Raw genomic sequence first — 23,198 nt, forward strand, 5'->3', positions numbered from 1 at the left:
AAAAGAATGAGGGAGCAGCCCTTGTATTGGCAGTCTATTAAAGGGACTGTATTTCATAAATGTTGTTCTAGTGCAGAGAGAAGAAAATATTACCCAAAGTATGTTTTCTTGTCCTTTAAAGCATGGAATTTATAGTTTAAATGTTAGCGACCACAGAATAACTATTAATAACTAGCAAATAAAGAATAACTATTGAGATTTGACCTAAAATGATGAATTTCAAAATATAGGTACTCAAAAAGACATGTGTGTGTGTGTGTGTGTGTGTGTGTGTGTGTGTGAGAGAGAGAGAGAGAGAATGACCTACATTAGCATCATTAGATTTGCAAATATTTCATTTGGCTAAATGTCCACGTTGGTCTGGAACCAAACCAATAGCATCCTTCCTGAAATTAGTAAAACTGAACAAATAATTGCATATCTTTATTAAACAAAAAATTTTGAGGTAGGAGAATTTATATCACATCTCTTTTTGAATGGATGCTCAATTTCCTTGATTTCTTAGTACCTGATTTCTTCTAAGACTGGAAACTTGGTTCAGTGTTAATTTTTATAAATGAGTTAAGGTCTTCATTTAAAGTCCTTTTTAATGGAGAACAGAGTCAGTGCATTTTAAGGTGCATTTTACAGCATGGGTAAACGAGATGAGGGCTGGTTTGGAAAACCCAGTTTTGACATCATGTTTAAATCACTCCTTTTAGAGGAGGATGCTTTCAGAAAGGGTCCTTTTTATGGGGACATTAAATAGTAATGGGTCAGGTTTAGAGGGCTACTGAGAAGTGAGGAAGAGAGGTGTCTATGCTAATTGTACGGAGAGCTATGAACGCCCAGCTCAGGGCTAGGATAAAATCCCCAGCAGGGAGCGTCAGACACGCTGCACCTCTGCAGAGGCTCGCTGAAGATATTAGCGAATTTCCAGGGCTCCTTTCTCTCTCTCCTCCCCATTACTCTCCTGGTGCACCCTAGCCTAAGCCCCTCCTAACTCCTTCAGTTTCAGCGAGAACGCGCATTTTCTAATGAGGGGAAATCATGCCACAGGAATAAGAGGACTTCCTACGAGGACGACAAAACCTGGGATCATTTAGTCAGAAAAAAAAAATGGTTCTCTTGGAGGATGGTGCCGATCCATAGGTCACAGCATCCTCAATGAGCAGTGAGTTCCGAGGGGGTTCAGAGAGCAGATGCTCTGAGGTGCTCCTGTCAAAAAAATAGTGTTTTTCCTTTCAATCAAATATGAATCCAGTGTGCTTGAAACACACGTGTGTGATACAGATGCCTGGTGCCATATAGTGTGTGGCTTCTCAGTGTCTCTCTCCTCCCATTCTCCATGCATCACAAAGTTTGTATAGAAAGTGGCCAAGCACCTAGATTTCATTTCTCCCTATAGCCAATCTAACTCTATAGACGTAAGTATTTTTAAACGCATTATTGCTATAGAAGAGAAACCTAAACACTTCTGTTTTCAAAAAATTTATACTAAAAGTATTTTGCCAAATAGAACGCCTTCGTTGGGAATAAAGGAAAATGATTAAATACGGGTTCAGAATAGCCAGAGAAGAGAGAGATCTTATCTAGGAACATGTAATTATACATTTCCTCTGCTAAGCAAGAGACTGACATTCTAAAAGTCCGCTGTTTGACAACTGTGGTCAGACATCTCTGCAGGGGTGAGCCTGTTCATTAGTGCCACATTAACCTTAACTTTGCCTCAGGCCATTAACTAGCGCTCTGCACATTTGACCTTTGTTCTCCAGATATTTTCAAACAGTGTGTGAAGCACCACTTTTAATTTGGGTCCTGTGTTATGTGTGGACTGACTTCAGGGGTAAAGAAAAATCAATACATGTCATTAAATAAAGAAACCTGCGGTCTGCAACCATCCACAGAGAAATGTGCCTTTTAAAAATAAGATTCTTCTCCAACACTTTTCCAGGTAATTAGCGTTGGTCAAAATTAGAAATAGCTTCTTTTATATTGCATGGGAGAAAGGGAGGGAAGTGCAATATATGACAGTTTATACACGTTTCAATATTGAAACAAATTCCCTTTAGATGAAGACGTAAGACTGAGTGGTCTGCCTTTTAAATATAGCTCTGTTTCCAGCAGCATTTAATGAAATGAAATGCAAAGTCAAAGGTAGAGCCGAGCCACATGCCTAAGTGAGAACAGCCCCTAGAAGATCAGCAAAGTTTGAAACGCATGGTTGCCACTCTTCAAACCACACGTATGAGAAGTGTCAGCCTTATAAATTAAAATGTAGATTAGTTTAGTGAAATGTTTTGATACATTATGCAAGTGTTGCTATATCCAGGTTGTGGAACATTATACAGCTATATAAAAATAAGTAAGACTGAAACTTATTAACATAAAATGGGTTCATGATGTATTGTCAAGTGAGAAAAGCCATTCTGTATATATGTATAGCTTGGTCCTAGACTTGGGAAACCTAACCATCTCTGTGTCTCTCCTTTTACTTGTCTGTCTGATTTTGGTGGCTTATTGGTATCCATGGAGAGGAAGCCAAAGGAGGCACACCACTCTGTAAACAGGAAGGGAGTCATGTAAACATTAAAGGACACATATTAACTTTTCTTCAGGTGTCTTTTAATTATTTTACTAAGAAAAGATAGAGTATTTTTAGTATTAAAAAATAATTAAAGTCAATGTTAATGGTACAGCCAATTAGAATTGTTGATCAATTTTATATTGGTAATTGTGCATTCCCATGTCAATCGACCAAAGGACTACTTTAGGGTGAGTTGCATTTTTTCCTTCTTTCTCTCTCTCTCTTTCCTTTTTTTTTTTTTTTTTTTTTTTTTGCCACGTGAAAGATCAGGAGACCTTCTGCCACTGCTGGCCTCAAGGGCATGGGAAGCAATGAAGCAATAACTATGCTGGTCCATGTTTCTCTCGTGCCTTCGGTAAGCTCAGGGCAAACAAGGCTGTGAGCTGTGCATGCGCGATTGTGCCACAGGCCTCCCCTTTCCTTTGTGCTGAGCTAGCATAGTGCACAAAGGTGTTCATTAGCCAGTGATCGGAATTTGCCCTGCTCCCTGCCTTCCTCACCAGATACTCCGGGCTGGTAGGGATATACAGAGAAATCCTTTCTACACATACTGCTTCGAAGTGCAGATTTTGACAAGAAGAAGTCATCTATCTGCTTTCTCATCTACTAATAAGTGTGCTCTGTTAACAATGTGATCAATTCTATAAAAATGTAAAAACAGACGAAATATTTTTCTATATAAGGATTCATTCAAGTTTGTTTCTCAAACATCCTATATCAGCCCGATATTGTCAAGTTTTGGCATTTTAAGTTAATTAATTAATTAGTTTTTAGAAATTCCTTAGTTATTTAGTCAGACCACATGCCTGACTAAATTAGTTACTTTTCACAGGTTCTTTCACTTCTGATTTTCATTTTCCTTAATTATAAAATAACAGCACTGGGCTAAATCACTGGTTCTTGACCCTCGCTGCATGTGAGGATCCTGTAGGGACAAACATCCAGAAAAACCCAGATGCTTGGGTCTTACCCCAGACCGATGAATCTGAATGTTTGTGGGAGAAGCCTGAGTGTGTACTTTATGTGTTTCCTTGGTGATGATAAAATGCAGGTAGGACAGAGAGCTACTCTTTTTTAACAATACAGTATATCTGCGATATATCAACTATGATAGCTATCTTTGATATATTAATTGTGATAGCTGTCTTACACAGCAGTGTGACTAAATATTAAGGTGTCACTACTTATTAATTTCAGCATCACTTACAGACTCTGTCTTGAGCCCATTTAGTAGCATCTGTCACAGTTTGTAATCCTACCCTTTACATTTCTTCCTCTTTTTAATGCAATGTACCAGGGAGATTTTCCTGATATTTCTTCAGAATCTAGGAATAGATCTCCTAATTTAAAATTTCCTAAGTCAAGTGGGTTTTTTAAGGACTTTGCATTATCATTGTCATTTTAAAACATGTACTCCTTCTAGAAATTTCTAACTCTGGAAGCTGTTAAAAATAACACGGCATCTGGGTCCCACGCAACCAGAATTTGCTGAATGCTTGTGGAGTGGTAAACTGTGACCCAAATGCCGGGAGTATAAAGAAGGTGTGCCTTTTGCCTTTAGAGAACACACCCTGTACTCAGGGAGGCGGACGCTAAAACAGAGGAATTATAACACCAAATAGCCAGGGCTGTAGAACACGTGCTAAGTGCTGTGCAAGAGACAAGACGAATCAACGAAAGCTGCACGGGCTGGTCAGGCAATGGGGTAGAGAGGGGGTGAGGTTTCCGCTGGATCGTGGCTGATGGGTAGAAGGCCGGCAGAGTGAAGAAGGAGGGGAAGGCACTCCTGGATAGAGGAAACCACATGTGCTAAGCTTGGAGGCTTATCCAGTTGATATTGAGGTATCTCATGTAATAGAAGCATGTGGTTTTTGCTGGGTGTGAGTGTGGAGGGGAGGAGTAACCGTCATAGGATGCCAAGCTCACGGAGTGTAGAGGTTATGGGCCATGGTAAGAGATTTGACTTGAACCATTAGGATTTTAAAGCAGGATAGTGATCTGGCTGATTTCTAAAGCTAATTCTTGTGACAGTATGGGGCATACAGTGAAAGGTAGACAAGTGGGCCCGACCAGAGGAGGGGGCATCATTGGTTAGACTGTGGCAAGCCCAAGTCTGATTCTGATCAGATTCTGATTCTGTATGTGGCCCAGACATGTTGGCCTTGAATAAATAGTCTGACAAGGAATGTTTTCCATTTGTTAAAAAGAAAATATTTTCACCCTGGCTGGTGTGGCTCAGTGGATTGGGTGCCAGCCTGTGAACTGAAAGGTCACTGATTCAATTCCCAGTCAGGGCACATGCCTGGGTTGCACACAGGCCAGGTCCCCAGCTGGAGGCATGCACGAGGCAACCAACTGATGTATTTCTTGAACATTGCTGTTTCTCTTCTTCTCTTTCTCTGTCCCTCCTCTCTCTCTAAAAGTAAATACATAAAACCTTTTAAAAATATACTAAAACTGTTGTTCTTAGTAAAAATATTTGATTTCTGTATTTTTGAGATGTTTTAAGACTGAAATGAGCAACTGGCCTATATCACACAGCCCCTCAAGGATAATTCACTGGAACGTCTAACATCTCCCTGAATTTGTTCTGCTCTTTATTTTACCTGGAAATAGTCTCATGATTGAGAAATATAATTGTAATGATATAGTCACCTTCCCAGCGACCTAAATTCTGAATCATCCAAAGAATATATTTTATTCATTGAGACATTTCATGTACAACTGGGGATGGAAGCATGGCGTGTAGCAGACCAAGAACTGACCTGGGAACTGGAGTGTGGATTCTCGTATAGGATCAGCATTTATTGGCTCTGGGGTGGTACATAAATCTTGACCTCACTACGGCTACTAGTGTTTTAGCTTCTTTATTTCCTGCAATTATTATTATTTTCTGTATCCAGTGGAGATCCCCTGACCCTTCAGTCAACAACTTTGTGCAATGCAGGTCTTAGTTCCTGTGACCCAAAACCTGCCAAACACAGAATGTGCAGTTCCAAAGCAGGACCTCCCTGAAATGTCTGGCCTCACAAACCAAACCTCATCTCAATGTTCATGTAGACTTGCTTCCATTACGTTAGTTGCAGAGAATTTGCTCCAAAGCTAACCACTCTATCTGCTTTCAGAAATCCATTTTCTTTCTTCTTTGCAGAATTTGTGATCCATCAGTCATTAATTTGATGTTCTTATCTTTGTGTCAATCAAGAGATTAAATTATGATACAGTAGCAAACACCCCGAACCTATCTGGTTTAGGACCAAAAAAAAGAGTTTTTCTTAGCAACTGATACCCATTTCTGAGCTGGGGGCGCTGTTTAAGGTGTCCAGGCCTCAAGCCCCAGAGCAGCCAACATATGAAATACTCCCTGTCATGACAGGGGATGGAAACAGAAGGTGGCGAAGCCACACAGGTCCTTAAAGCGGAAGCCTGGAAGGAACATGCTTCACTTCTGCATAGATCTTCTAGAACACAGAGCAAGTCACACAACCAAAGACCCTCAAAGGGGCTTTGTGCCCAGAAGGTAGAAAATTGGGATATTTGGGAACAAGTTTATGTGAGCATACCCTTGTTTTTCCCTTCCCTTTCTCATACAAATATTTTCAAATGTTTTCCTTATTCAAACAAGCGCGCGCGCACACACACACACACACACACACACACACACTGCCCTTAGTTTTCCTTTTTGGGACTTTGTACTTCCAGTTTCTCATGTTCTGCTTAATGCTCATCCTGCTGCAAATATGAAGTCAATTAACCTACTTCAAATGCTTTAATTATTATATTGGTTTGCATAACAAAACATCACAGACTGGGTGGCTTACACAACAAAAAGTGTCTCAGAGTTACTTGAGGCTCCAAGTCCAAGATCAAGGTGTTGGCAAGTTTGGTTTCTCCGAGGCGTCCCACTTGCCCTTCAGATGAGCACCTTCTCCCCATGTCCTCTCAGAGCCTTTTCTGGCTGGACCTGTACCCCCGGCATCTCAGTCTTCTCTTATTAGGACACTGGTCATATCAGGGTGGGCCTCTTCCTTGTGACCTCATTTAAGCTTTATTACCTCTTTAAAGGCCCTGTCTCCAAATACAGTCACACTGAGGGTTAGGGCTTCAACATAGGAATTTTAGGAGAACATAATTGAGTCCATAACAATTGCTGGCCCCACATACAAAGGACATACTTCATATTTTAGTTAACTGCTCATAGTGGCATTTTACACTGTGGGGAATCTCTCTGACTTCAGATTCCCTCTGCTGGGTTTTTTTTTTGTTTTTTTTTTTTTAGTTTTCATTGCTCTCTAACATTGACGTGGTCTTCCTTTGGCTCATTCTGAGACTCTTAGGTTTTTTCTGACTGCACATCATTTGTCTGAGAGACGATGCATCTCACATCCCATGTCTAGTGCACTGACTTCCGAGGTCACATATCCAACAGCAAACCAGTGGAATTCATGGTCTTGTGCCAAAAACTGTCACCTTGTTTTGTAAATATTTCCTGAATCCTTCTCTGTCCCCAAATGGTGCACTATTGATCTCACAAGATTATTGTGGGTTTTTCCCAGAGTGTGCATTCTTAGAGGGCAGGAACTGTCTTGTTTAGCTGTGAATTCCTAGTGCAAGTGCAGAACTCAGTCCACAATAGTGTTTCATACTCTTTGACAAATAATTGATAGCTGGTGGCTTATAGAATGAGTGAAAACCTTCTAGAACCCAGTCATTTCAGAGAGTATGCGCACAAAGGCATGGGCGGTATGTTTGGGGAACAGCAAGTATCTCACTTTTGTGGAACCCTAAAAAGTGGTTTGAGCTGCTGCTGAAATTGAGGTGAGAGGGGGCCTTAGATGCATTTCCAAGAAATTTGGGTTTCATGCTGTAAAGAGCAGAGAGCCACTGATAATTTTAGGTGAGTTAGTGGCAATCTGTGCAATATCAGATTTGAATTTTAAAAGGTGGCTTTCATGGTAGATGATTATGAAGGAAGGAGATTGGAGGTTTGGGATCCGAGTGCAGGAATTTCAGAGAGAGAGGCCAAGAGCTCGGACCAAGGCAACCGCAGAAGGGGTCTGCCCCAGAAAGAGGTGCAGCTCTCCCTGCCTTGGTCTTTTGGTTGTAAAGGGATGAGGGTGGCGTTCACTAAGGTTGGCATAGGAAAAAAATCTATTCAGTTTTAGGCCATCAATTCTGAGGTCATAGCATTCCAGACATTTGTGCTGGGCATCTTCACTTCTAGAAAATTCTTTGATTCAAAGTAGATGGTCATTTATAGTGAATAGGTTCAGACTCCATTTTTAACCATTTATTGAAATCCACCTCTTTAGGAAAGAACCAATCAGCTTCCACAGTTAGGGTTTAGTAGTTGCCACATGAGAAATGATATTTGATCTTGCACTCCAGTTGGCAGGGATATAGTTGTCAAGGAGGGGCTATTTCCTAGTAGAGAAAACTGATGTAAAATTTAAATAAGTAGTTCCTATGTTAGTAAGAAAATAAAACAATGTGTTTTTTTTATTGAGGGCAAATTAGAGTTGAATCAGGTTTATGCTTCCTGTGACCATTTTGTTATTACTTGCTTGGTCAAGGTTAGTTAAAAATGTGATTGAAAATTTGTTAAACACATGCCATGGGAACTTCTGATCTTCTCTGTCATTTCAGACGTTGCATATTTGAAAACCGTAGTTATCATTCCTACAGATGTTTTCAAAAATAAACATTCTTGAAAATCAATAAAGAATTATGAAATTAAGAGAGTTGAGCATCAGTCTGTCAAAATTGTATTTATTTTTTTTAATTAGTTATTTTCTCTATAGTATAGAGCAGCCCCTCTTCTCTGATTTCACTTTTAAAGATTTAAAAAAAAAAAAACTTCGAAGGTAGATGAAATTTCATAATTGCTACATTTTAACTACTCAAGCCATGAATTCCTAAAGTTTGCTTTTGTTCCAGCCTTTCCTTTCCTTACCCTTCTCTCCTAGTCCAGAAATCATCTCCTCTGCATCAAGCTAGTAGCTTTTCTATTTTTCCTAAAATATTTGTTTATGTAAGAAAAATTTAAAAACTAAAGTCTTTAGGACTTGATCTTTTGAAATGCTAAAACCAAGTTCTTGGATCCACAAAGCCTTGGTTTTAAAACTCAAAATTCTTGCCTTTTTAAATTAAAACCCCAAACAAACTGGTTTTGTGCTCTGTTATTCCTTTCTGTACTTGATGGGGGAGGGGAATAGAGTGTGAGGGGAAAAAAAACTTAGTTAATATATTAAATAGTATTCCTTCCAATAACTTTTATTTTCAAGCTTCGGAAATATAGGGTCTGGCAGAAGTAATGCCTGCTTGAGTGTAGATAGTTGGTAGGGTAATAATATGGGTGTAATAATTTACTGTTTTAATTTGAACATTTCTACTAAAATGTCATATGGTGTGCTTGAGTGTGATATTGTTATATTACAGAACTACATGCTTATGATTTTCTAATAAAAGATATTGCAATAAAAAAGGGGCACTATTTGTGGCAGACTCTGTATGTTTTATATCTGCGTTTGTCATGTTCAGTAAAAACATATTACTTTATGTTCCTCTTTTAAAAAAATTTTATTTAGTTATTTTTAGAGAGAAGGGAAGGGAAAGAGAAAGAGAGGGGAAGAAAAAAAATCAGTGTGCAAGAGAAACATCAATTGGCTGCCTCTTGCCAACCAGGGACCTGGCCCATAATCCAGGCATGTGCCTGGACCAGGAATTGAACTGGCAATCTTATGGTTTGCAGGCCAGCATTCAGCCCACTGAGCCACACCAGCCAGGGTCACTTCATATTCTTAGACACCAAAGAGAAGACCCAGGTAGAAAAATCCGCCCCAGCTGGTGTGACTTCATGGACTGAGTGTGGGTCTGCAAACTAAAGGGTCGCTGGTTTGATTCCCAGTCAGGGCACATGCCTGGGTTGCAGGCCAGGTCCCCAGTAGGGGGCATGCGCAAGGCAACCACGCATTGATATTTCTCTCTCTCTTTCTCTTACCTTTCACCTCTCTCTAAAAATAAATTTTAAAAAATCTTTAAAAAAAAGAAAAATCATAAGTCTACTAAACTTCTAATCAGTAAGCAAAAAAACTGTCACATTGTAAGTCTCTGACATTTCTGTATGGGAAAGGAAGTAATTAGTTATCACTGTGGTTTCGATGCCAACAACTAGTGAGAATGTTTTGGGAAGCTAAATGAAGTGTGCATGTGCACACTATTCACAACTTCCGTTATATAAGATTTATGCCCAGTAAAAACTTCTATTCAAAACGAAGAATTTGAATACTAGTGTTCTTTTTCTAATAATTTTTGTATCTTGATCGTTAGAAAATATTGAAAATATATGAAAATCAGTGGAGAAAACAAAAATGTTGCATTCTAAACATTTTTACTTAACAAACTATGCCCTTTATATTGGCATCTGTTAGGGGTTTTGGGGATTAATTGTGTTCTTTGTTTTCTCCATGCAGAGAATTCATCGACAGCCTCCGCCTGCATAAGACGTTTTACGGGGGCCTGGCCGATCAGCTGTGTGTTAACGACTTAGCCGCGGCAGACGGGCTGCCCTGCTGGAATGGAGAAGACGTAGTGAACAGGTACTTCATCTGCAGTGGTCTGTGATAACATGATGGCTACTTTCATCCTTGCTTTCTTTTTCCAGATCATGAGTGGCTTACTCCAGTTTAAGCTGGCCACGTAGGTTATAGAGCCCATTAATTCTCCCTCTGTAGTGTGTTCGAAGTAAACGTGATCCTTTGGACATTTTAGAACTATAACAACATTCTGTGGTGTTTTGAAAGTCCTCTGTTATTTTCTACTTATCTATGACTTTTCCAAACAAGTATCATGTGCCTTCTATCTAATCTGTGTTGCTTATCAAATATCTTATTATGTTTATCTTTTTGAGTATTAGCAAGTGAGGACATCCAGTGAAAGATAAATACCTATGCAAAGATTCATCGATATATGGATTTGTGGATCATCACGAGTAATACGTTTATCCTACAAGGGTCTCGTTGTGTGTGCCTGTATCTGCGTAAGGGAGGGCCACTTGTATCTGTATCTGTTTGGGGCATTTTTTCATTGGTATCTTGTCAATTGTTCCTCAGGCTCAGGAGGGAAATTTAAATTTTACCTTTTTTTCCTCGCTGTCTAGAATGTCTTAGTTTATTTTCCTTTGCTTCCTGTAACTGATTGTACTTTCAAGTAATCCCCTGAGCTTGAGAAAGTCTAAATCTCTCCCTCTGTAACATAGAACCATAGTCAATGGAATGGCTGAGAATTAGTCCTTTGATTTTCCCAATGCTGGCGATTGTTATAGAATGTGGGCTTGCATTGCGTTTGGACTTGGACGTTTTAGTGTATTTTGTTTTGAGCAATGTGCAAAAAATAAATATAGGGTGTTAAGCTTTCTCATTTAAAACATACCTACTCCATGTGAAGATTGGTGGTTTAGTTATCACAAGAGCGACAAGATCATTTGAAAGGTCATTTAGCAAGTAAAATTGCTATAATAAACATACACTGTAATTAATTTTAATATAAATTTATATACTAAAACTGTTTACATATTTCTGGGTGATCATAACCACTCCTGTATTTTAAATAATTAATTTGTAGTTTATATCTGAATATCACATAGAACTTCATAGATTTCATGGAAAATTATTGAAGAAAGGACCTGTAGTTAACTTTAAATAAAATATTTGGCTGACATGGCTAGTGCTCTTTTTGCTTTATGCTCTTTGGATGTTGGAATGTATTTTATAAATATATCTTTCTTGCTTTGACTGAGAGCATGCATAGAACTTTGCATGTAGTATTACGTGTCGATAAAATTTCTGTCACTTAGATCCAGTGATTAAATTCTATCCTGACTTACACTTTTTCTTTTCACATTCTTCAAACTGGAATTGAATTTTTTTGTGTATTGACAGTTTTTCTGCAGGTACTAATGAGAGACTCATGGTGATTAATGAAAGATTTAGTGTATAATACAGATATATATATAATCTATACAGAGATTATAGAGTTGTCCTATTTCTCTCTGACTGTTTGGTCTGGGGTTTGTAGAATAGGAACTGCTGTTGGAGAAATCAATGATTTGAATAAAAGCTTTTTAGAGGAATACTATTTTCAACCCAAAGAATATATTTTCTTCTATATAATATGCAGGGTCTGGCACAAATAATGCCCCTTTTTATTACAAAATCATAAGCATGTAATTCTGTAACATAACAATGTCACACTCAAGCACACCATATGATATTTTAGGTGAAATGTTCAAATTAAAACTGTAAGTTATTACACCCATGTTATTACCCTACTAACCACACTCAAGCAGGCGTTACTTCTGCCAGACCCTGTATTTATCAAGACCTTATTCACGGTTTATGAATAAAGAAAGATCATCTGTAGCCAGAGTTCTCCAAAGAAAGTGTCCACACTTCTGATAAAGAAAGTGAGCGGTTCTCATTATTCTCATTTGCTTCCAGCTCATGCCTCCTCTTTCCTATAACCTCCCCCCAACCCCGGCCTGGTGGCTCTCAGCCACGTCCAAGTGGGCCATGTAACTCTACTCTTCTGTGAATAGCTTCCACGTTGTCTTCATCTTTTCTCAACCTTTCTACTTCATCATGTTAACAGGATTTTCCTTCCCCTGAGTATATTTCTTCTCTTTCATTCCTGTCTCACGGGTCCTCAAATGGCACCCATGCCCCTCAGTTTGCCTCACACTGGCTCCTGACCACCTTCTCTGGGCTCCTTCCGTAATGAACATTTTTTCAGTCCTGATTTCCTGACAGTTAGATGAGGCTTCACGAGCATTACCTCATTTAGTTCTCCCAAAACGTTATTCCCTGATGCTGCCAAGTAAGCTTATTGGGCTCTAGTTCTTTTCTATTTGATCGTGAGAAAACTCTCACATGTACTTTGACTTTTCAAAAATATAATTTAAATTGTAATTTCGTTCATGATTCGGTCAATTCTTGATATTAATTTAGAACAGGATTTTTTTCAATGCAAAGATAATGCTAAAATCAACACATGCATCATACCTTGTTGATAGATTATGGTGTATTCACCATGAAATACTATGTGGCAGTCAAAAATTAGGCATATCTATATTTGCTAATGTGGAATAATTTCAAATAATTATTGAGTAACAATAGTTAAACTAGAATATTATACATTTTACCTGCAGATCTGAATAAATGAAAAACATATATTGGCTTTTCATAGAATATTTCTGGACAGTTACATAAAAACTGCAAATATACTAAAAAGGTACTTGGGATCTTTTTTTTTAATTGCCTTGTACTTATTTATATTTAATGAAAAAAATTATAGAGATGTTAGTGTTATCGACTATTATTGTTTTCTTCTTTTTGAAAAAAAGTGCTATTTTTTTACATTTAATTTCCAACCAATTCATAGTTTCATAGTAATTTTTGACAGAGTGTTGTCATAACATTAATAGGTAGGGATCAGTACTGAATTATTGAATTTCTCCAAGGTGGCTTCCATATAAAGTCAAGTCCTGGTTCATGTTACGGTTTTGAATTATTAACTACAATATCCTTGTGAAAAAAACAAAGCATAATAGTGATGGGCGTGAAAACACTGAGCCTCATATACCATGTTCATTTCAGGGACTTGCCGTTGCTTAAGATAAATAATGCCATCAAATTTTGAAGAAATGAATATCCAGTAAATGCTTACCACATTTGGGGATGAGAGGGGTTTTCCTCTTTTTATGGTTTTTTAATGCTCCTCAAATTCATTCCAGAGGAATTATGCCAAACAGCAATAAGATAAATTGGTGGCCAACACTGAGTCTATTATTCATTATAAGAGGGAAGTGATTCTTTTGGCAAGACTTCGTCTCCTGAAGGCATATTTTAGGAGGTGATTGATAAGATTATTTATGTGCACAGACATGCTGTCTTGAATAATAGGAGAACCATACAGATCGTTTCAATATTGTGACAGTCCTATAAAACTGGCTGAAATCACCTTTGTGCTCATCAAAAGGAGTGAAATTCCTTTGTGATTATAGACAAAATTATCTTGTAGATAAGGAACATTTTATTTGAGACAAAATCCATTTTCATTCAAATGACTTTTAAGACTGCATGCATGCTACATACACTATTACAGCACTGAGATCAACAGTTCAAACAATTTCTGATTCGCGAGGAAACTGCATGACTGAAACCCACATAGTCTCCATCTCTCCAAGTCCCTCTTACCTACCCCTCCTGCCCCTTCTTTGTGAAACAACAAAACTGTTCTCTGAAAGGCATGTCAGTCTCTACGTTGTTCTCAGTTCTCTGTGATTGCAAATTGATTGTGTGATGGTTTGCACTCATCTTTCTTTCTGAGAATGGAAGTTCAAGAGACAGGTACTTAATTACCAGGACTGTTGTTGCTGTTGTTGTTGTTTTCTTTTGATTAATAGACAGATAACCCAGCAACTCTCCCTCGATCTCCAGAAATTTATGAACTCCATAACAACTCCTAAACTCATGAGTAGCTGTTAAGTATCCTAGTAAAATTAATAATCCACAAAGTTTCTACTTCATCTTGCTTTAGTTAATGTTCCATAATGTTTCTTTAGTAATGCAGAGTTTCTTTTTGAACTTCTATGGTAAGATATCCTTTTTAATATATTATCATTGAATCTTTAAAAATTAATAAAAATATAAAACTTCAGAAATTGCTCAGATTTTATACTTATCTTTTAACAGTTTCTTTCCACCCAATGACATTATTTCTAGCTATAATTGTTTTTAACCTTATTTTTTTGCTTTTAGTCATTATCCATATGGAAAGCCACTTCATGTTTGATCTTTATTTTTTTTCCTGACCTTGCTGCATTCAGTTATATTTTATTTATCTTTTTTTTAAACACCTGGCCCAATTTCCAAATGTCATGGAAGACATTTCAAAAACAACCAGGTCTCAGGCTTAGTTCAAGTTTCCTTAATGTAACAACTAGTTGCTTTTCCTACGTTGTTTGTGCAAAAGCTGTACCTTCTTCGAGCCTTAAACACCAGTGTATTTTCTATTTCTTTTTTTTTCTCTTGCAACATCTATTTCTTCAATTAGATTTCTAATACTGTTTACCTTTCTAAGAATCACAACTGTTAGTACACCTGTGGCCTTTCTGGCGTGGCTCAGAAGTGAAGGAGGCTGTACAAGTGTCACAGCACACGCCTGCTCTATCGCCGCCATCTGCCGTGGGCCTTGAATCTCCCACTGTCCGTAGAAGATTTCGCAGCTAAGTCTTTTTCTCCATGCACCTCTATACATGGCTTTGCCAAACTCTCACATTCATAGTTTGTCTCAGTGGACCAAATCCCCTCATTTGCATTTTATTAGAACATCTAAATCCATCACGATACCTATGTACTCTGTGTATCTCTTTAACATATATCTTCTTTGTTCTTATGTGCTACAATTTCTTTTATACCAGAGTTCCTATATTACTTGGGAGGCCAAGACTGATTCATATCATTGAATACCCCATCGATGATTTTTTAAAGAGGACGGGACTCTGCGGAAAAGTAATTTTTATTTTTTATAAGTGTTAGAACCAAGAGATTTGGGGATTCGGGATGTGACTTGAAGAAAACAGTTAGGTGGGTAATATTTGGGTCCAAAATGAAATTAAGTGCCTGAAAGATGAGAGGAAAACACATGACATAAATGTTTATACCACAAGTGCTGACTCTGGATGCGGATATTTTTTTGACTTGACCTGAGATCCTGCAGGTCTCATTATATGCACTTCCAGAGACATTTGCGTGAAACCGGGGTCTCAAGAACTCTAAGAAGTTCACATGTTCTGGGTGAGACACGTATCAGGTATGATGGTCATTATCACTAATGAAACACCTGAATTGGGGTGGATAGAAGTGCCAAAGTCAGCCCAGGGTCAAAAGTCTGACTTTATGAGCCTCAGTGAGGAAGAACTGAAACATTTCTGTTTTTTTCTGTGACAGAAATAAAAAGTGTGGTTTTAAATATATTATAATGTCCTGACAAATTTGTCACATTGTATAATACTTGTATATATGCTAGGTCCAACTGGACAGAGACTGGGAAGGCTGGTCTGTCAGGTTCATAATGAACATAAAATTTGTAGAATTCTTGATGGGGAGCTATCTCTTTTCGCCTAGCTCTAGTACACTTGCTTGGCAGGTAATTTTTATGTAAATGGTTGTGCCTGAAATAGTTATCCCATAGTTTGGTTCTGTAGAAAATAATATAGTGGAGGGTAGCAAGGTGATGCAAATTTTATCAACTTTGCTTCAAGCTCTGATATCCCAAACAAGTTTTAAAGTGTAGGAAAATATACATCCTTCTCGGGTCGATATACACACTTTGGTCTCTCCTAAACCTGCTCCGTTAATTTGGCAGTAATTGCATCGTACCTCTTGGCTGAACTGAAAAGTTTCTTCTGAGTCTTCCTTCATTGGCTCACTGGCCTACGAGCTGTGTCTCTTGTTAATCACGTCATCATTCCATTCAGAGAACTGGACTCAGGAAGGTGGAAGTAGAAGCTGTTTCATGAAACCCACTCAGAAGACTGCGTTCACTCTGTCACTAGAATGAAATCGTGGCCAGTTCTCAGAACTTTTTAGTCGCTACCAGAGTCCCCTTACCCCCTTATCCATGGTTTTACTTCTTGCACTTTCCGTGACGCAAGGCCCACCTCAGTCTGAAAATATAAAGTGGAATATTCTAGGTATTTGGAGACAAAGACCATAGTACATAAAATATTAGAGTACATTTTTAAAATTGTCCTATTTTATTACTAGTTACTGTTGTTAATCGCTTACTGTGCCTGGTTTGTAAATTAAATTTTTTCATAGGTGTGTATGTCTAGGAAACGCATAGTACACATAGGTTTTGGTGCTCTCCATGGTTTCAGGCATCCGCTGGGGGTCTTGGAATGCATCCCCCATGGATAAGGGGGGCTACTTGATTAGTGTCTGAATGATCTTTTACTCTTAGTCCCCATGAGCAGTCCCAATTCAGTAACCAAATTCAGTCCCATAAAACGTCTACCTTCAGCAACGACATGGCCTAATCCACTTATTCAAAACTGAAACTTCACCTAAAGTGGTTGTTTCTCCCCTCCCCCACCTAGGTTCAGTTTCAACTTGGGGGGGAGGGGGGCTGAGCAGCCTCAGGCTTCTGTGACAGCCTTGTCCTCTCGTCCTCCAGCTGGTGTTGCTTCCAGTCTGGAGCTGGAAGCACGGGTGGGACGGAAGTGAGAGAGAAGGAGCACGATAAAGGAAAGTTCTCTTCCACTGACAGTTTTGTGCCTCTCCGTAGCCAGTGCCTCCCAGCTCCGCAGGGATGGAGAGCTGATGTGCTTTGGGGTCAGGGCAGTGCCTCTCCCCACACTTCTCCATCCGATGGGGAGCCTCTGCCCGCCTTCTGCTGACCGTCTGGGGGGGTGTCCTCTCCTTCTGCACAGTTCGCTTTGGACTACAGAAACTGCTTCTCTCCTGCTTTTGCTGGAAATGCAGCCTATCTCTCCCCCATGATGTTGCTTCTCTTTACTCTGACAATAGCCCTGAGCTTAATGGGTGGCTTTACGGTTTCTCAGGCGTGAATCAACTACCAGCCCTTTCAGTCCTTTGAATCCGAGGATCCCTCAAAGTCTCTCTCACTTAGGATGAATGAGTGAGGGAAGGCCGTAGCAGTCCACAAGTCTTTTTTCAAAGAAATTCCCTCCTTTGGCCTCTTTGACCTCAATCCTTCTATGCAATTAAGGTGGATGTCAAGAGATAGAGACTCAAAACCAGTTTTCAGTTTTCAAAACCAGTTTTCAGCTATCTGCTTTCCATGTCTAGCACCTCAGTTTGGAATGCCATCTATTGTCTTGTTCTCAGCGGAAAGGGAGACAGAAAGGGTTCTATTTTAGCATCTTTTACATTTATTTGGAAGTGGTGGGTAGAAGACAGAGAACTAGATTCACTGTTCAAGATGCTGCAGAAGAACTTGAATGAGATTCGAAGGTGAGACAGGGTCTCTGCCTTTGAGCTTAGAATCTAAAAATGGGTAGAAAACATGTTCATAACCCATCATGGCAAAACATGCTCATAACGTGTGTGCTCAGTAAAATAAGAGAAACACAAAATAACCCGTAGGCTTTCAAATTAAGGCAGAAATCTCATTTAATTGAGGGGATTTGAAAAGTGTTTGATAGAACGGCAGTGTGTGATATGGGTCTTGATTTATTCCTTTAAAATAACTTCTCTGAAATATTTATGGATGAGATGATATAATGTCTGGCATTTGATTTAAAATAATTCAGCAGATGGGGGAAGAAGGTCACACTATATATAAAACACGGTGTTGTGTGTGGATAATTTTATGAGCGGTGTTACTGGTGCAGGGGTGTTTATTCTCTGGAAGCTATATTATGGGTACAGGGGTGTATCCATAACACTCTGTATTTGTACATACTTGAAAATTCTATAATGAATCACAGTAAATAAAAAAATGTACTAAGGCATAAGAAAAATAGCTTTGCCATGTGTCTGTCCTGTCATATACGCTGTTCTGGACACTGCGGCACAGTGATGGACAAAAAAAGACATGAGCCTTGTCTTAGGTAAGTTAGGCTGTAGGAGGGATGAACACTGATCAAGTAATTACAAATATGATTGTTTGCCAGATCTTTAAATTTGAAAGGAATTCTAATCAGCGGGCTTGGAAGTAAGAAACAGGGCAAGAGCAAACATTATTCTTGAATGAAATGCTCCAAGTTTGGTGTCCGACTAACTGTATTATTGTCATGTATGTGTAACCTTTCGGATGATCTCTACTCCTTCTCTTTCACTTGTGTTTCATGGTTGTGTCCTGAATGCATAGGACTAAGCCTTTCCTCCTTTCTTACATTCTAGCCATTCATTCAGAAAGCCTGTTCCATCAGTGCAGCGAGTAGGAACACAGGCTCAGCGGCCTGCTGCCAGGTTCTCCATAAGGGCTAGGTACTTTCTAGTGATGTGAATTCAGGCACATTCTCTCACTTCTAATTGTATCAGGTCCCTACCTTTAAAACACAGTTAAAAAGATACCTACCTCATATTTGAGAACTAGTAAGTTATTGACAAAAGCAATTTAGAATACTATTGATCACATAGTAAGCATTCAGCCCCTGTTAAGTCTTATTAAACAGCCTCTGCTCACTTGCTTCAGTAGGAATGAGCCCAGTTGTATGGAACTTCTGTCTTCATTGAATGGGTTCTGTCATGGATTACGTGACTTTAATTTGAAAAACAAAGACATGTGTGAGGGCAGGTTTATGAGCTGGTAAAATTGAACATTAGGGGTTTTATTTTGGGAGCAGGAGACAGTCTCTCACTACTATTTTAAATGATTACTTTATTGAGGCTAGAATTAGAGAAATTATATTTTAATAGGCAGTTTATCAACTATTCCAATTGTGGGGAATCATGTTCTGTTTGTACCCATGCAATATATCCACTTTCCCAAGGGAGAACTAAAAGTTAAGATACAAAGATAAAGCACTACAGAGTTAGAAGAAAAACATTTTACTCCCAAGCAGTAGTTTGGGAATAGTCAATCACTGGCTATAGCATCTTAGAGTTGGTCACGGAAAATAAATCTCTGAAGCCATGCTAAATTTCAGTACATCATACAACAAATTGTTTTTGGTGACATGACAATTTTAAGGCTGCTGCACTTGGAGACATTTCTCTCCATGCATTCAACTCCCAGAGGAAATATGTACTGTAAACAGAATCCCTGGAACAAAATTAGGTTGCACGTCAGCCATTACTGTGTGCCTCACCACTCAGTTCCTCGCCAGACTGACATAGTGCATGTAAACAATTTTTAACTTGCTGCTTGGTTCCGTTGGAGGTGTGTGTAGAGAAAGATTAAAAAAAAAAGAAGAAGAAAAGATAGCAAGATAAGAGTTCACTGAAGTGGAAAGCTAAAGAACTTTTTTCCCATCTGTTTGGCACAGAAGTTATCTCTTTGGGGGGTACAGATTTCATCACGGCTCCTCAGACTTGGAGCTTGCAGATTGCATTGACTGCAAAGAGCAGCCTTCTGGGCCTCTAGATTACATGTTCCTACTTCAACCTGAGCAATTCCTTTTTGATCCTTTATTTTCATACTGAGCTTACACATGAATAACTATTACCTTTTCAGTAAAACAGGTGTGTTTGCTAAACTATAAAAGCAGCATGTATTTTTTTTCTGAGTCTAGTTCCTGTATTTCCATATCATAGCATATAAATGCATCAGTGAATGATTTATTATATTTTAAAATAAAATGCCAAAGAGAGATGAAAGAAAACAGTCGCTTATTCATAATACTTTCTTCTTCAAATAGACTTCAGTATAGTCTCATTTATTTTATAAGAACAGCTCATCAGTTATCAGCATATTTTATTGCCTAGCCATCAAAATTCTTATTTTCTGATGCATTCTTCATAACAAATAAATAAAATTTGTTAGGTACTGTTGAAATGAGTTTCCAAAATGTGATTTGAAATTACTTGCGCTATATTAGTGAATGTAATATTTGAAGTATGTTGACCTTTGCGTTTTGACTTGCATGACTAATATAATTATATATTTCATTGTTCTGCAGATTTTATTTTCTCATGACTATACTGAAATAAGGAAATGTTTTTAATTTTTTGTTTCTTCTCCTGGGGAGATAGATGAATGCAAAAAATTATTTTGAGTACTTGTTTGTATAATCCACTTTCAAAGTTCTGTCTTTAATCAGTTTTATGTGTAATGGCAGCCACAAATTGTACAAGTTATAAATCTTTGAGGTATTAAATAATAAACCAAGCATCTTAGAATCCTGAAATAAATGAATCTCAAGTTTGGAAAGTTCATTCTATAAAGTGCAAAACTCTAAACAGTGGTTGGGAAAAGGGAAAAATACAAATAAGATAATTTTGCCCTCTATGTACTAGACACTTAATTTTTATAACGTGTTTACATCATTATAATTAAAGTGTTATTTTTAAGAAATGTCTTATAATTCTTGAGTTTCCTCTATCAGTATCAGACACCTGTACCTGAATTGTTATGAAGTTGTACATTTTTCTGCACTTCTGACAGGAAGAAAGGCCTCCTTTCTACTGGCCTAAAGACTTTACTAGCCAATCATGTGTTAATATATAATGAGTGATGATATAAACATTTGAATATAATTGTTATATAAATTAAATATTAGGTGATAATCATGGATATATATGAAATATTGTTCTTTTTTGAGGGGTTATTCTCAACAGAACCTAGACATTTTTAGGTATATTGGATCAGTACGTCAACAGCATTTTAGAATAATACATTGACATTATTTTGTGTCAAACAAAATTATTATCTTCTTTTAATGACCGTGGGATGTTTAAATATAAGGAACATTGCACAGTAATAAAAAATGTATGGTGCTGTTGGTTTGGAATTGAGTCACTGCCATGTAATTTGAAGTCTTGCTTCTCAAATTGGGGTGTGTGTATTTTCAGAGGTTAGCAGTGCAGTGATGCTCTGTGTGGTATTGTAGAAAGAAACACATGTAAACAGGACACCTGCTGTTAGAGGGCTCACTGTGAGGATGGCATGTAATAATATGTGCATGCATGTATGTGTGTGTAGAGAGAGAGATATTTTAAGGAACTGGCTCATGCCATTTTGGGGAACTGGCAAGTCTGAAATCTGCAGGGCAGACTGGCAGGCTGGAAATTCTGGCAGAAGTCAATGTTGCAGTCTTGAGTTCAAAGGCAATCTGAACGTAGCATTTCTTCCTCTTCCAGGGACCTCAGTCGTTTCTCTTAAGGCCTCCAACTAATTGGAGGAGACCCACCCGCACCATGGACATAGGCTGCTTTACTCCAAGTCTACTGTTTTACATGCTGATCACATCTGAAAAATGCCTTTACAGCAACATCTAATCTAGTATTTGATGAAACTCCTGGGGACCAGAGCCTTCATCAAGCTGACGCAGAAAATCACAGGTAGTGCTCTGGCAAGTTTATGCTCTGGAGCTGATGGTCTAGAGATGCGGCGATGAGGGGGCTGTGCTAGAGTAAGTCTCCAGGGACAACTTTTCTGGAGAAATCACATACTCTGAAAATGCGGAAAGATCTGATTTTCCCCCAGTAGAGAGAATACCGTGCCTCGTGTGTCTGAGGGACAGAAAAACAATCAGCATATGAGGAACAGCGTCATGTGGGAGGGCTGTCTCAGATGAGGATGTACACGGGGCAAATGTCAGGTCACGTATGGCAGGGAAGGGGTTTGGATTGTGTTCTCGGTTCTTTGTGAAGTCATTGGAGGAATCAAGCAAAGACCAGCAGAACCAGGATGCTTCATGGACAGTAATTTTTGAATATGAAGTTGAGAGAAAAAAAAAACAGAATCTTACTATTTTATATTGGCCAATCTGTGTGTGGTATGTGTGTATGAGAATATAGAAAAAGAGGAGGGGAATAGCTCATGTACTTCTGAAGACTAAAAAGTTATCTGTAGGGAATGAAAATCTGTCACATTATTGTTATCTGGGGGATTTGAGCATTTTTTGCAACGCAATGCATACCATAAGGAAACTATAATTACATAAGCGCACACAAGAATAAAATATGCACAACATATACCACAGAGGGACTTTGCTCCCTCAAATGAAGAACTTCCTTAAATAAATGAGAAAAACACTAAATATCTTGACAGAAAAATGGGCTAAGTGCACGACTAATAGATCAGAAAAATTGTAAGGGGCTTTAAGTAAATGAAAAAAATACTCACTCTCAACCATGCAACTTAAAGACATTCCAACACAAACTGAATCAATCAAATAATAACTATGTATGGTGCCAGGTGGGCACTGGAAATACCGAGGGGAGCACTTTGTGAAGTGCATGGTGGTCCAACCACTATGCTGTACACCTGAAGCCCATAGAAAATAATGTTGACTTTAACCTGTAATTTAAAAAAAATACCCTCAGAGAGATCCCTCACTCTTTCCCCAGGTGAGGACGCATATGAAAGACCATAGGAACCAGGGCTTACTGGACACTGAATCTGCTGGTGTCTTGTCTTGGACGTCCAGCCTCCAGGGCTGGGAGGAGCAACTGTTGGTTGTTTATATGCCCTCCAGCCTTTAGTATTTCTGTCACAGTGGCCCAAATGGACTAGGACAGGGTGGCTCGGGATCGGAAGAGAACTTCATCATTGATGATGAGGGTTTTTCTTGCCCATTTTGTCATTTAATTATAGTTCTTATAGTTCCATATCAGAGCAAATATGTGTATCAGTAAATGATTTGTTATACTTTAAAGTCAACTTCAAGAGAGGTGTGGCAAAATCTTTATTCTGGAAATTCACGCATAGAGGGCATGTGAGTGGCATAATACAAATTAAGTTAATCTCAAATACTGAAAAAGCATGTCATGACTCTTGGCATAGTATGAGTATTATGAGCATAGTACTCCTCACTTTTTCTATGAGTTTATTTTTTTAATTTTTATTGCTGATGTTCCAGATGTCCTCACTCCCTGCCCCCCGCCACCCTTTGGGCCCGCCTTCCCTCTGGCCATCACCATGGCCTCTGTCCATGTGTTAC

General features: G+C 38.6%; 1 protein-coding gene across 1 annotated transcript in view; it reads left to right on the forward strand.

Annotated features, from left to right (window-relative positions):
* GPC5 (glypican 5) overlaps positions 1-23,198 on the forward strand; it is a 1,150,586-nt gene that overhangs the window by 259,727 nt on the left and 867,661 nt on the right. The window contains exon 5 of the mRNA XM_054586471.1: positions 10,039-10,164. Within this exon, the coding sequence (XP_054442446.1) occupies positions 10,039-10,164 (126 nt within the window). The remainder of the gene's footprint in view (positions 1-10,038; positions 10,165-23,198) is intronic.

This window comes from Pteronotus mesoamericanus, unplaced genomic scaffold (genome assembly GCF_021234165.1).
Source record: "Pteronotus mesoamericanus isolate MK-2021 breed Mesoamerican mustached bat unplaced genomic scaffold, CSHL_Meso_final contig_94, whole genome shotgun sequence".
Classification (NCBI taxonomy): domain Eukaryota; kingdom Metazoa; phylum Chordata; class Mammalia; order Chiroptera; family Mormoopidae; genus Pteronotus; species Pteronotus mesoamericanus.